The sequence below is a fragment of the Anas platyrhynchos genome, chromosome 3 (genome assembly GCF_047663525.1).
Source record: "Anas platyrhynchos isolate ZD024472 breed Pekin duck chromosome 3, IASCAAS_PekinDuck_T2T, whole genome shotgun sequence".
In the NCBI taxonomy this organism is placed as follows: Eukaryota; Metazoa; Chordata; class Aves; order Anseriformes; family Anatidae; genus Anas; species Anas platyrhynchos.
The window spans coordinates 97,922,689-97,938,140 of record NC_092589.1 but is presented as its reverse complement, the minus strand read 5'-3'; the positions used below and the strand labels follow the sequence as shown (position 1 = coordinate 97,938,140).

The 15,452-nt window shown below is 36.1% G+C and overlaps 1 protein-coding gene across 2 annotated transcripts in view; it reads right to left on the bottom strand.

Annotated features, from left to right (window-relative positions):
• The window catches only part of CSMD1 (CUB and Sushi multiple domains 1), a 1,163,917-nt gene that overhangs the window by 362,567 nt on the left and 785,898 nt on the right, over nucleotides 1–15,452 (bottom strand). For both annotated transcript variants that reach the window (XM_038176472.2, XM_038176473.2), the window contains exons 9-10: nucleotides 9,394–9,518; nucleotides 4,294–4,415 (exon numbers count right to left, since the gene is read on the bottom strand). In XM_038176472.2, coding sequence (XP_038032400.1) covers nucleotides 4,294–4,415; nucleotides 9,394–9,518 — 247 coding nt within the window. The remainder of the gene's footprint in view (nucleotides 1–4,293; nucleotides 4,416–9,393; nucleotides 9,519–15,452) is intronic.

Genomic DNA, 15,452 nt, shown 5'->3' with positions numbered 1-15,452 from the left:
TTAGTGATTAAGGTCTTTGCTGCTCAAAAAAACATAGTACAGAAAAAGTACAGCTTTACAGAGAAAAATCAATACTATGGCAGCACTCTGGTACTCTCTGTAGAGATGAGATATATGATACTCAGCAAGATATCCCTACCCCAGCCAGAGAACAGTATGAGACTGCAAGTGCTGTAGATGTGACATGTTAGTAAACAACCTATTACTTGTGGCAGCATGGTCTGACCAGACACTGAAAGAAGAGGTGCCCTGTCTGTAACAGTGCTTTGAAGAAACAGGCTTTCTAAATAACACTCCAATATTAAACAATGTGCAATAACGCCATTTAACTGGAGCACACTGGTCTATTGACACAAAGGTTCTGAATTCATTGCAAATTATTGCTTCCTATTTATATTGAAGTAAGAATCTGAGGATTTGTGTTTTGTACAAGTTAAAACAAGGGACATCAGCAATGGATCAGATCTAAGCTACCACAAGCTTTGAACCAATCCATGAACTAGCAAGATAGTCTCATTAAAATAAATAGATAAATTATTATATGCTACTTAGTAAGACTGCTGTTTCAGGGCACTTTGTAAGAACAATTTATCTCAAAAGAATTTATCTCAAAACCAAGCTTAACAGTATTTGGATTCCCTATCTGTGAATGAGGGAAGGTTTTCCCCAGTAAGAATGTTCTCCTGAAGTTCCCCTACTATCTGCTTTGAAAGGCAATAAATCAGAAATACCTTCTTATATTAAGGTGTATGCCAAGTTTATTCTAAACACTGAGGGCGTAGCTCTATATAAGTGTATGTGACACTTCCCTTATTCTCTGTAGTTCCAGGATTTTCAGTTTGGGCAACTAAGAGAAATAAATCTGCTGGGCCCAAACAGATTTAACTTCATATCTATGCTTTGTACTGCTGAGATAGTGTATTATTCAGGAAAGCAAACAAAAAAGAATAACAAACCCACCTGTAATTGGAACACCCTTCTTATTTACAAGGTTATTAAACTAAGAACTATTGTAGCTCATGTCACGTCTACTATGCATAAGCCCAGTCAGTCAGGAAAATATTGTACTAGACTAGGAATCATTGCTGAAACAACATAAAACTCTGTCCCACCTATATACAATCGAGCTGAAAACCAGAGCCCCTGCATCTAGCAGCATTACCACAGAATAGTGAAAGCAGCAGGAGACCCAAGGCATTAAGTGTGTGTATGTATATGTGTATATATATATATATATATATATATATATACACACATGCGCAGCCTGACAAATGAATGTAAACAGTAAGGGATAGAGTCACACTTGCAATATACTGAAAACAACAAGATACAATGGCAACAGATCAGTAAGACCTCAGAAGAGCACTCCGAAGAAACTGGTTGTAAAAAGATGAGAAACTGCGTAACAGAACAACTAAAACATAGTTACCCAAAACTTGTGTAACTTACAGTGTACTTGACAGACAGTCAGAAGGGCAACATAAAGCTTAGTACAAGTACTAAGGCTCTAATAAAGGATTCAATAGGATGCTGATCAGCAGCTACAATAGTGAGACCCAGAGGAAAGAAATAAATGGTATGGGAGGAAAATCAATGCTTCAAAAAAAAAGAGCACTAACAGAAATACCATACCATTGAACAGAAGACGAACCAAAGTTAATTTAGAATTGTGTGTTGAAAAGCAAAAGGCAAATAAATGTTAGAAAAATGTGTAATAATGATCTTGATATGTTTGGTTAAGAACTGCAACTACATGACTGTCCCTGTTGGAAGTTGAAATCGGCTTTAATTTTCCTTAATAGTCTCCTCCCACCAGCATCAGAGTGCCAAGTTTGTAAAGTGTTGCATGTTATTTTAAAAAATACATATATTATTTAAAATATTCCAGCACATTAAATTCCATTATTTTGTGCAAGTGCACCTCTTCAAATAGATGACATTCTTTACACTGTACTGAATGTCATGGCAAGAGGAAATAGTGCTTTATCTTGTAAAATGCTATGTATAAACTAACCAGAAGAAAGGACACAAATTCACTCCTACAATAAGCCAAAACTAATTTAAAATACACAGTAAGATGTCATGAACTGTCTACGTTCTTGGAAAATAAAATGAAGTACATACCCTAAGCATTTTCATAAATATTTTCAAACCTGAAGGGCAAAATAGTAGGCTCCTCAATATAAGCTCGGACCTTCAATACACCGTTCAAATTTCAAGAGGTCAGTCATTCGTAACTCCAACAAAAATCAGGGATGAAATTCTGCACAACTTTCAGCACATCTTAAAATCAATTTATTCTTTTGGAAGCCTGAAAATTATTTTTGTAATGGATTTTTTTTTTTTTTTTTAAATAAAGTTCGCAGGTTTCAAAATACTAGCAAGATTATTACTACTTCTTTCAAAGAAAAATAAGTTCCATTTGAGTAAGACAGTCCACAAAATAAAAGCACTTTCTTTTATACCTTTTATCCCAAAGGATATGTGTTAACTCTATATTTAGTTATCTGGGGATAGAAAACTCAATATATTAGATTTGTATTGACGCATACCAATAAAGATGATTTAGAAATTACGTGAAAGCAATTTATGTGAGGATACTGGATATCTTAAGTATGTTTGATTTTAAGACTGCACATTTAGTGTCGTCATGGTCCTAAAGCAAATCTCTATCCTTCTGAGATGCATAAAGTGAAGAAAAAGCTCTTCCTCTATTTCACTGCTATAAAAAAAAAAGGCTAATAAAATACTCTTAATTCCCTATTACCCATCATGTCTGATAAATAGTTTGAAATTAAAAACCTTAAAGCTTAACATATTTTTCCTACATTGTGATTCTCAATTTGTCTGTTAGCAACGCTCTTTACCAGCTTCCACCAGCTGGATTAAATAGATTTCCCCCCCGCCCCCCCCCCCCCCCTCAGTGAAAGCTTGTATTCATCTCTCTTCATTTTGAACGTAAGAATTGATCAGTTTGGGTAGGCAGCTTTTTCAGCACATTCTTGTGACTGATAAACTATCAGCCTGCCCACAGAATACTACTTTAGAGTGCCTTTTCAAGTCAATCAAATAGAGCAATCCACACTAATGCTATTGAGCTCTACCCTACTAAAATCTTAAATCAATTGAGAGACATATTGTACAAAATGAATAGAATTTGTGTATTACTATAGTAGGCTAAAGTTTGGTGCTTTTCACAAAAAAGTCAGAACCTCCGTAGAAAACACATATGCTATACAGTTTAATAAATAGCACCACAGAGTCTGTACCAATTTTTGTATTATTATAGTTCAACTCTCTTGCAATCAGTGAGCAGGTAACTGTCTTCATTTTACCATGAATATGAAAAACAATGCTTAATTAATATTTTTGAAAAGTCAAGAAAATAAAAATTAGAATGAAACATTAGAGATGTTTTTATTCAAAACTGTTTCGTTAAGGTACTGAGAGTCTGTTCTCTTAATAAAAATTTCACATATTTACTTTTAACGTGCAATTAAATTTTCCCCTGTAAAATATATATTGCATTTTACGAAATAAAATAGAGACTACATACTACTGAACATAAAGTGGAGTAGATGTATTTGTCAGACACTTTACATATTTAAGTGTTTATCCATATTTAAAAATGCTATGTGACTTAATAGTTTCTGTAAAATTTAATGACTTAAATAAGTCAAAGGTCATTCATAAATAGCCACCTCTAATTGCCATACTAAATAAAATACAACAGTTCAGTTTGTTACTGAAAAACACCTTTTCTCTTCACAGAGAACTTGCTCTACAGTAAGATAGTGTGATAGTTTTATACTTCTGTCTGTTTTTCATGATACGTACCTTGGTACTCCGCTATGTAATAAGAACATTGAACTATGGCCACTATTTTATGCAAAATCATTCATAGTTGTGAAGAGATTGAATGACGATTATGTATCAAGATGCAACTTGAAAAATCCATTAACTCATTTAGCAATACGTGATTTTGATTTGATTTTTATTTTATGTATTTCATTTAAAAATCATTTATGATTTGGAAACTGTAACTGAGACCTATTACTCTGAGGGGATATTTTCACAGATATCAAAATGATTTTTATTTTTTTTATTATTATATTTTTTAACTTCACTAGATCCCAGGATATTTTCTTAACATTTCTTTTCTGGTCATTTGCATGTTTAAATGAACACACACACTCTCGCAGGTTCACACATCTGTTCAAATACGTATGAAATAATTTTAAGACAGATCAAAAATTCCTGAGTTTCAATTGAGACAAAGAAAAAAAAGCATACCTTTTCTGGATCAGTTGTTGTAATGACCCACACACAGTGTGCGTTGTCTTCATATTGAACTGGATAATTTGGTGATGTAATAATCCCACTTGGTCCACGTAAATTAGAACCACATGTTCTAGCTAAAATGACAAACAGTGAACAAGATTATTTTAATTAAAACAACCAGTCAAAAGCAAAGTTTATAAAAATGCCATAGCACTAATATCAACTTCTTAGGAAAGAATTAAAATGCTGAAATACTCTAAAACAATCTGCCTTGGAAGATATTTAATCTAGTAAAAAAAAAAAAAAATCCTGAACATTTACATACAGAGGAAGGATACTGGCACTTTTCATTTAACCAGCCCAATGTTTACATTTTTTTTTAATTTTTGATTTAGGCAAATTAATCTAAATTACCATATGAATATTGAAAATTACTTTCCAAAAAGCATTAAGGATAGAATTTCTAAGACATTTAAGTTTCCCAAAATATTGTAGTATCACAAGGTATTTTAAAATACTTAGATACGATTTCCAGAGAAATCAAATGGAGTTATGTAACAGAATATTTTTAAAATTCTACTGTCTTGAGTTTGGTACCACAGCACTGTGGCAACACACTAAGAAAAAGCAAGTCTAAACCACACCATTTCTAAGTACTTGGACACCATATATCTTCAAATACCTGAACTTCAGAACTTATTTGCATAATTTTTGATGTAATTTAGACTCTTCAGTTACACAAGTTCCAGCACTTGCAGTAGAAATGACCACATTCCTTAATAAATGGTCTTTTTTTTTTTTTTTTTTTTCATGAATGTTGGATTAATGTATCTAACATAGTTCCGGTATTTTGGAAATTATTACTTTTCATCTTTTCTGAAGAATTTCCTGAATTTTCTGAAGCATTTCCTTACCTCTCAGACTTGCTGGGAGGAATAAAGTACAAATTGTGAGCCTCTTCTTAGATATTAATGGAAGCATGAGTGGAAATAACAAAACCACAGGAAAATTGTTTTCAGACTTTCTGTCCTTCCACCACAGTCTGTTACCAGCCATTGGTCCTTTGTGACTGGTCCTTTGAGAACTAACTGCATAGTCATTCCGTTGAGTCAGATATGACTCAGTTTTCTGTGAAAATGTTTGGTTACCTTTATGGCAGGGACTGTCCTAATATAGTTCTATGAATTTCACTTCATGTTTAGATACATCACAAGGAAATTTTCCATAACAATTTCAGTACAAGCCAAAACCAAAAAAACCTAAGACACGTAGATAATTCTACCAAAGTATCACTGAGGCTTACTGAATAATCTGCTGTGCTTAGTACGGGGAAAAAAAGAACTGGTCACATTTAAGTATCCCACCACATATTACCTCTTAGTTACCTCTAGCATTCCCGCTATCATACAATTATTAATTTAATTAATCCAGCACAAAGTACAGTAGGAACTAATCAGAGGTGCAGTTTGGTGACAACAAGCCTACAAACACAGTTTATACCATCTCTTCTCCTGGCTTGGAAACATCTCCCTTTCTCTCAGAATTTTCTTTCAGTCAAATTTTTACTCTTTTATCTGTCTCTTATTTGAGAGAGAAAAAAGAAAGGGGGGCGGGGGAAGGTGGGTGAAGGGGAAAGAAACAGCTAAGAAAAAACAGAACAAAAAACAAACAAACAAACAAACAAACAAAAAAAAAACAAGAAAGAAATCAAGAAGTAATACTGAAGTTCTGCCTGGAAACCTGGTTAGGAAATGCAATTACTACAAAACATTACAGGCTTAAAAAAAAAAAAAAAAAAAAAAAAAAAAAAATTAAATAGCCTTGTGTATCATAGAACCATAAAGATTGGAAAAGACCTTCAAGATCACCATGTTGCTAAGAACAAGGTACAACCTTTCCTTAAGCACCCACAGGGACTGTGACTCCCCCACCTCACTGGGCAACCCATCCCAGTGCCTAAGAAACGTCTCCCAATTTCCAACCTGAACCTCCCCTGGCACAACTTGAGGCCATTCCCTCTAGTCCTATCACTAATTATCTGCGAGAAGAGGCTGACCCCCAGCTCCCCACACCTTCCTTTCAGGCAGTTGTAGAGAGCAATGAGGTCTCTCCTGAGCATCCTCTTCTCCAGACTAAACAACCCCAGTGCCCTCAGCCGCTCCTCACAGGACTTTTGTTCCAGGCCCTTCACCAGCTTCATAGCCATCCTCTAGACACATTCCAGGGCCTCAATGTCCTTGTACTAAGGGTCCCACTTACAATAATTCATCACTGGCAGGTTTCTATGTAGAATTCAATAAAATGTGACCATTTACATTAGCACCATTTGGCTCCTGAGGTCGCTAACAGGCCTAAATTGCCCTGACCAGCTTTACCTGGGGCCTCCCACCACACTTTGTTGTGTGCCCTGGGGATCCATTTCAGGGTGGAATTGGACTACTGGTCTCTGCCTGAGCAATGCTTCAGGAGTATTTATCTGCCTGCAGCTCTGATGCAGCAGTATCTGTACTCGCTCACAGACTTTGTTGATCCTGACCCCAACCCATGGGCCCTTGTCCCTGACTTGACTTGTCCCAGCCCTAGGGAGGTGGCTAGGACTGTGGTGTCCTTGGCTGTCCTAGTCCTGCGGCTGGGCTGGTGGGGTGTGCTCTGGCTGCTGGGCCCTGCTGAGCCCTGGCCACCTCGGAGTGCTGCCATCCTGGCTGCCTACTGGCCAGTACTCTCCTTAACATAGCTACTGTTCAGAGTAAATAATGAAGGTGCTTGCTAACAATAACAGTTCCTGTGATTTTTGTCATTGTTGGCTTTGTAAGTCACCAGGATAAACGCAACGTTCATCTTCTTCATTAGGTCTTTGAGGCTTCAAGTCATTAAGCCCACAGTAGTTGCGTTTAGTTTATCAGATTTTCCGTGCTAAGTTGATGATTGGTTGCATGTGACAAATAATTTTGTATCATGTATTTTATTATTAAATGTTTGGTGTGAGCACCAGGAGTACGGGCATCTTGAAGTTCAGCAAGGGGATTGGGAATAATATGGGATGCAAATAAAATTTGTATCTTTCAGTTCTTACCATCCCCAAACGTGCACCACAGGCAATATTGTAATATTGAATCAGAATTATAAACCATTCAGCATTAAAAATATTACTGTGCTTAGAAAACATAGAAATGACTTCCAGCAGCCATCTAACAACCCTCAAACAGTTGTGAAATGTTAGCTCCAATTTGGAAGTATGTTTGAGGAAAGCCACTTGTTTTCTGGACTGAGGTTTTAATGGAGGTATAGGACTAATTTATCCTATTTTGTTAGCAGTTTACTAGAGGCAGTAAAGCATAATAGAGATATTTGCAGATAATAAATTGGAAGGAACAGCAAACACTAGTAACAACACACAGATAATTCAGAAGCAAATAGACCCTTTTTGCTGAGCATTACTTTTGCCATGCATAAATTACTTCATCTCATTTCTACAGTGTATTAGAAAGCAAGAATAAATTCAGGAGAGAGAAAAAAAAAAAACACAAGAATGAACAGTGGAGTTCTGTGGATGCATTATTCTACATTAGTGTGAAACCAATTGCTACGAGAATTTATTTAGATTTTTCCTTTTTAAATACAGCATTATATTTTAGATGTCCAGTCTTTACATGGATGTGCCTGTGTAACATTACCCATGTTACATAGCTTGCAATAATTTATTTTTATATAATATAATATAATGTAATGTATAAATATAATATAATGTAATATTTTACATTGTTATAATTATATATTAAATTATATAATATAATTATATATTACATTAAATTATATTATATTAAATATGTTATATATTATATAATGTATATATATAATACATATATAATACATATAATTTTATAAAAGCTCTTATTGAGCTTACATAGACTTTTGTACTGAGTCTGGCTGGAATGGAGTTACCTTTCTTCATAGCAGTCCACGTGGTGTTGTTTTAGATTTGAGACTAAAACAATATTGATAACACACCAGTGTTTTAGATATTGCTGAACAGTTCAGAACATCAAGTCATTTGCTGTACCTCACTCTGCTTCCCTATCACATAGGCTGGGAATGGGAAAGAGGTGAGGCAATACAGCTGGGACAGGTGACCTCAGCTGACTAAATGTATATTCCATAGCATATGATATCATGCTCTACAACAAAAACTCAGGCAAAGGAGGAGAAAGCAGGCACTTTTGTGGTTATAACATTTGTCTTCCCAAGAAACTGTCACTTGCGCTGAGGCCCTGTTTTCCAGGAAAGTAGCTAAACATCTGCCTGTCAGTGGGAAATACTGAATAAATTCCTTATTGCACATGCAGTTTCCTTGCATGTGCAGCTTTGCTTCACCTGTTAAGCAGTCTTAATTTCCACCCACAAGTTTCCATCTTTTGCTGTTCAAGTTCTCTTCCCCAGAGCCAAGCCTGGGAACAACATTGCTGGGAGAGCATATTTAAGGAAGCAGAAAAGAAAAAACACAACTGCTGTGACACAGCAGCTGGGAGAGCAAGGAGAGAGCAGTCCCGCAGCCCCCAAGATCAGTGCAGCAGGAGAGCAGGAGGTGCTCCAGGCATGCAGCAGAAGTTCCCCTGCACCCTGTAGAGAAGCCCCTGGTGGAGCAGGCTGTCCCCATGCAGCCCATGGGTCCCACAGCGAAGCAGATCTCCACGCAGCAGTCTGAGCCCATGAAAGAGCCCACAGAAAAACAAGAGGTCTCCCCACACATAAATGTGGGGGGCATTTATAATTTAGTCCAATTGAATTAGTTCTACTTAAATTAGTCAAACTGAACTAGTTCTACTTAAAATGTTTAACAAGTTAAATTTATTATAGAAGAAGTAAAATGTTAAACTGTTAAAAGGGAATTAGCTTTTTAATATTGTTTCTGCATCTTTGTTCATCAACTTGGTTAACAGGTTTCAAGCTACAGAAAGATCTTTGAAAATATACTGTTATGTATATATATAAAGTGTGTATATATATATATAATAATTTCTGATTTCTTTAAAGCATCATTCTATTGCATTTCTGTACAGAAATTATAAATTACCTTTCCACACTTAAGGAAAAGTGCCCAAGAGCATCACCTACCTCGGCAAATTGGCCTGTGGTCACTCCAGGCAGCCAGTGTATCTGTCACTCTCTGGCAAGTGATACTCTTAGAACCTTGCAGCACATAATTATCTTCACAGGAAAACTGTACGCTTGCACCAACCCTGGTAGAGAAAGGGGAGGAAGAATGGAAGAATTAAAATATATCCTAATATCGCCCCCCCCCCAAAAAAAAAAAAAAGTTCCACTAAATGATCGTATTTCCAGGTCCAAATGAACAAATTAGGGTGGGAAATTCTAGTTCATCATTACTATATATATTAATAGAAGCAAACAAACAAACAAAACATCTTAAACTATAGGGAACGGCTCCACTGTATTCACTTTGTCTACCATTTAAAGAAATAAGGTCAGGAATATAAAGTAATTGTAATACTAATTTTCATCCTTTAAGCAATGACTTCAAAAAATACATCAAGAGATACATTTGTCAACAAAATGTATAATCACTGTTCTTTCAAGCAAGAAAATTTACTCCATGAATAATTTCAACCTCTCAATTTTCTCTGAAATTCTAGGCAGTTAGGTATAGGATTTTGTTTTACATGTATTACAAGGAAATATAATTTCAGTAAACTGTAGTAGTTCATGAAACATTCTCAACTTTGTTGAACTTTCCTGCTAAAAAGCTATGTAAAATGCTAACTTTAGGATTTCTACCAGGAACTACTTAGGATTGAAGTACTGCTGATACATTTGCAACTCTGAAATTTTCTAACATTTTGTCTGAAGAATTTCATTCCGAACAATGATGACCAAAATGTATGTAGAATTCATAAACTATACAGTGTCACTGTATCTCAGAGAGTTTTCCAAAACAGTATTTAAATTTCTGCTTCAACTTATTTCTTAGCATTCCAATTATTTGTGACATTCTTTGTTCCCCACCACAATAATCCTATTTACTATTAGCTTTCTTGCACTTTTAAGTCTGTATCTGATAATCTCTTGTTGTGAACTAAGTGGTGTTAATAAAACAGATTTATCAGTCTGGCCCTTCTAGTCACTGAGTAATAAACACCAAGGATATTTAGGATGGATGGCAATCAGAAGGTCAGTGGTTAAAATTGTATTGTGGAAAAAAGTAAATATAATCTCATTTACTAGCAGCCTGCTTGTTTCTACCTTCAAGAACAATTATTCTGTTAGCTTTCCAGAGGACCCCCCAAAGACATACTATATTGCTTCCTATGACGTACTTCAACACTTCTTTGACAAAACTTTTAATAGATCATTTTTTTATTAATATTTTAAAATTTGAATGAGATGTTTCCCATAGGATCCTACTGGACAAAATGTCCACCATACAGCTAAATAAAAACATCATACGATGGGTGAGCAATTAGCTAACGGGCAGGGCCCAAAGGGTTATGGTAAATGGGGCTGCGTCAGGCTGGTGGGCGGTCACCAGTGGGGTCCCTCAAGGCTCCATTTTAGGGCCGGTACTTTTCAATATTTTTATTAACGATCTGGATGTAGGAATAGAAGGTATTTTGAGCAAGTTTGCTGATGACACCAAACTTGGAGGAGTTGTTGACTCGAATGAGGGTGGAAAGGCCTTGCAGAGGGATCTGGATAGGTTGGAGAGCTGGGCGATCACCAACCGAATGAAGTTCAATAAGAGCAAGTGCCGGGTCCTGCACCTGGGACGGGGAAACCCTTGCTGCACGTACAGACTGGGCGATGAGACGCTGGAGAGCAGCCTAGAAGAGAGGGATCTGGGGGTCGGGTCGTGGTAGACAGCAAGTTGAATATGAGCCAGCAGTGAGCCCTGGCAGCCAGGAGGGCCAACCGTGTCCTGGGGTGCATCAAGCACGGCATCACTAGTAGGTCAAGGGAGGTGATTGTCCCGCTCTACTCTGCGCTGGTGCGGCCTCACCTCGAGTACTGTGTGCAGTTCTGGGCACCACAGTATAAAAAGGACATGAAACTGTTGGAGAGTGTCCAGAGGAGGGCTACGAAGATGGTGAAAGGCCTGGAGGGGAAGACGTACGAGGAACGGCTGAGGGCACTGGGCCTGATCAGCCTGGAGAAGAGGAGGCTGAGGGGAGACCTCATCACAGTCTACAACTTCCTCGTAAGGGGGTGTCGAGAGGCAGGAGACCTTTTCTCCATTAACACCAGTGACAGGACCCGCGGGAACGGGGTTAAGCTGAGGCAGGGGAAATTTAGGCTTGACATCAGGAGGGGGTTCTTCACAGAGAGAGTGGTTGCACACTGGAACAGGCTCCCCAGGGAAGTGGTCACTGTACCGAGCCTGTCTGAATTTAAGAAGAGATTGGACTGTGCACTTAGTCACATGGTCTGAACTTTTGGGTAGACCTGTGCGGTGTCAAGAGTTGGACTCAATGATCCTTAAGGGTCCCTTCCAACTCAGGATATTCTATGATTCTATGTTACAAATCTAGGAAAGCACTGGCCCCTTCCTTCCATATGTCATAGGAAATGCATGAAATCCTTGAAGACTTAAACAATTTTCTAAAATTTCATTTTATATTTGCCATAATCTACTGTCCTTTAGAACAGTAAAACCTTTGGAAGAAGTGACTAAGCATGATTCCAAATACACCCCTCAAATGAATAAATGCAAGGATAAACATGTATTATTAATAAACATATGGATACCTAAAATTTTACTAGTTTAAACCACACACTTTGATGGTTTAATTTGTTTTGCTATTTATTTATATACTATATTGTATTTTTTTTTCCAAATGTCTGGAAATAGCTTGTTTCTAAGGAATAATAACATGAGCTTCATATATTTTACACATTTCAAACATCTTTTGAAATGTTTGAGCAAAAGCTAAGTGACACACACACACACAAACCCACAACATGTTGACTGTAACATATTAAAAATAACCAAAAAATCTAGCAAAATCATCAAGTTGAAGAGCAAGGTAGAAACATGAAGTACTCAAAAGCTCCTCAGTGCTAGAGTTCAGGGTGGAGAGAAACTTGAATGCCAGCTAAAGGCATTAACATGTACAATCTTTTGAAACTTATTTCAAAAATTCGAATTAAATTTTGATAGGCTACAGAGGAGCAGTCATGGGTCTTACTAGAATGACTGAGATAGTTCTAGACATGGTCTATGTATGGCTACATTGTTCATTAAACTTGCTTTAATATCAGGTAAGATCCATCCTTTTTGAAGCACCTATTGTGAAAAATCAGGTCTATTCCATCAATCTAACAACTGATACTTTCCATAAGAGTATTTTTGAATGTAATTTTAATTCTGCAAAGGCTTGCAAAAATAATCAAAATGCTATTGAAAACATATCCTGAAGAAAATTTCTAAGTATTGAGGAATGGAGGTACAGGCTGCCAGATTGTAATATATATAAAGAAGGAAAGAGATATAAAAATTGCATCCATGTCTGAAATGCAATTAAGACAATATCATGAAGGGATGAGATTAAGGTGTTTTTTTGTTTGTTGTTGGTGTTTCTAGTTTGTATACTAATTTGATGGTATGAGGAATGAATAATAAAATGCATATATATATATATATACATACATATTATATAATATATACATTACAGATATCTGGATCAAGACATATAACTAGAAATTTAAGAGAACAGTTGATACTGAGGAAGCTTAGGTGAGCTGAGTCACTAAAGTATTTTCTGTTTCCAGACAATCAGATCTATCTAAATAAGTATCTCAGGGGATGTGATGCATCTGGACCACACGGTCTACACTTATCCTCTAAGCAATGTCAGAATTGCTGAGTCTCCTGTTGATTCTGCTTGACATTTTTCGGTACAAAAATGAGGAGTCCTTTTAAAGCAGTATATCAAATAATTTGATCTGCAGTTTCAAAGGGAATGATTAATTCACTTAATCTCCAGTTGTTAAAAATGAAGGTTTTACATTTCTTTTGTTCTCGTCTTTACCTTCCTGTTTGCTGAGCAAAACTTTGACACTGGAAGTGTTTCGCTTTGTTTTGGTAAATTCTCTATGTGTATTTCAACAGGGAGAAATTAGTTTCTCCATTTTTTCCTTCTATTTTGAATGGAACTACATAAAAGCAAAAATTTGAATTATTAAAAAAGTTAGGATTTTACTGAAAGAAGCCATTTTAATATGAAAAAAGATCTGTAATAAATTATAGGAACAGGATGCTTATTTATTTTTTAAAGAGTTTTGAAAATTTAAAAGTTATTTTTGTTACACATGCCAGTGGAATTGTACAGGGTGATTGTATTTTCACAATGCCATGTGCCTTACATATATACATTATGTGCATGCAATGTTTAAGGGGAGCAGAAATGTAATTATTTATATCCATTTCAGATTTCATTTAAAAGTTCTGTTGTTTTCAGATCTCCCACAAAAATAAAACGTAATATTGACCCAAAAATTGCATTTATTATGTCCTCGTTTGTCTAGCAATGTCTGAGTTGCCATTTCTCCCTCAAAATGATTCCAAATATCCACTGGGTTCTTTGAAATCATGGAAAATTGTTTCTCCTGCTTCCTGAATGAACACAGTAAAAGCGTGGCAGAAGGACAGAATGAAAAGGTTAATATTTCAATAACTTTTTTCTGCGTCATGATATTAGAAAGAATGCCATTATTGTGCTGAAAACAATGAAACCCTTTTCAAAGAACTTGTCATCACTGATACAGTTGGCTATGAGGCTGACTTGAAAATAAACCCTCTGCCCTTCCATCAGTCCCACTCACAACACGTCTTTCAGCAGACTGGAAAAGATTTTGAATAATGTGCATTTTCATATGTCTCAGTTCAGATTAATATCTACATTGGCACTCTTCTGACAAGAACAATAGCTCCTTCTGGTGTCTATATTCAACTCTTAATAGAAAAGAAAAGAAAAACTCTTGCCTCCACAGTGTTTTATTTTCATTGCACTAGAGGCATGCAAGCAATAGTATTATTCCCTTAAATATAGAAGAGCTTAATTTTTCATTTCAGAGAAAGAAAAACTAAATTCCAGCCAAATTCTCTTATTTAAATATCAAACTAGACATAGATAGCTACACTTTAAAATAGCTAAGATAGCTTTTAAATAGATATGAAAAACATTTGCCGGTACATAATTAGCTTTCAGATAACAAATAGGGTTTAGAAACAAAATACTTTTTTCTTTTTTTTTTTTGTCTCAGAATTGAAGACCCACAATATGCAGAGAAATAATAAGTGATCAACATATCATATTGATATGTTTTATTTATCATCTCTTACATGATGTTTCTTTTGCTAGTTTTGAACACTTTATATGTTCACTTTTCCTTGTAAACAGGAAGATGAATTAGGTGAAAGGAAAGTATTATTAGAGGATGAATGGGGTGGAGGAAGGAGGTAAATAGCCTTGCTCTGTCAGTTGAGTAAGCATTGCCCATAAGAGTAATCTTTTAAGATTACTTACATTCAGTCATAAGAGGTTGTCAGCATAATACAGTTATGTATGTTTGTTGGGGTTCTTTGACATTAGATGGTCTCAGATATCTTAAAATATACTTTGAACTTTAAGGTTCTTTGGGGCTTTCCCTCTTGAGAATTTCATGCTCATTTCATGTTGAGCTCTCCCAGTTTTCGGATGTTTACACCTGTTTCATCAAAATAATTTTAGATCCCTTTCTCTTCCAAACCCAGGCTACAGCTAGAGGAGAAGAGAAACTTATTCTTTTTCCTATCTTCCAGCTTAACAATCCATGTGCAGTCATTGCTTAATGATTGCTCATACGCTGCTGATTTGGACCATAACTAGATGGATGAGAGTCTGCTCAGCCCATTCTGTATAACAAACATAACATAAACACTTAAAATCTGCACAAGATTCATAGATTCATAGAATAAATCACGTTGAAAGAATCATAGAATTATAGAATCTTGGAAACATAGAATGGCTTAGGATGGTGGTGACCTTAAAGACCACCTAGTTCCAATCTCCTGAAATAGGCAGGGATGCTACCCACTAGACCAGGTTGTCCAGGGCCTCATCCTTGGCCTTGAACACTTCCAGGGATGGGGCATCCACAGCTTCTCCAGGCAACCTGTG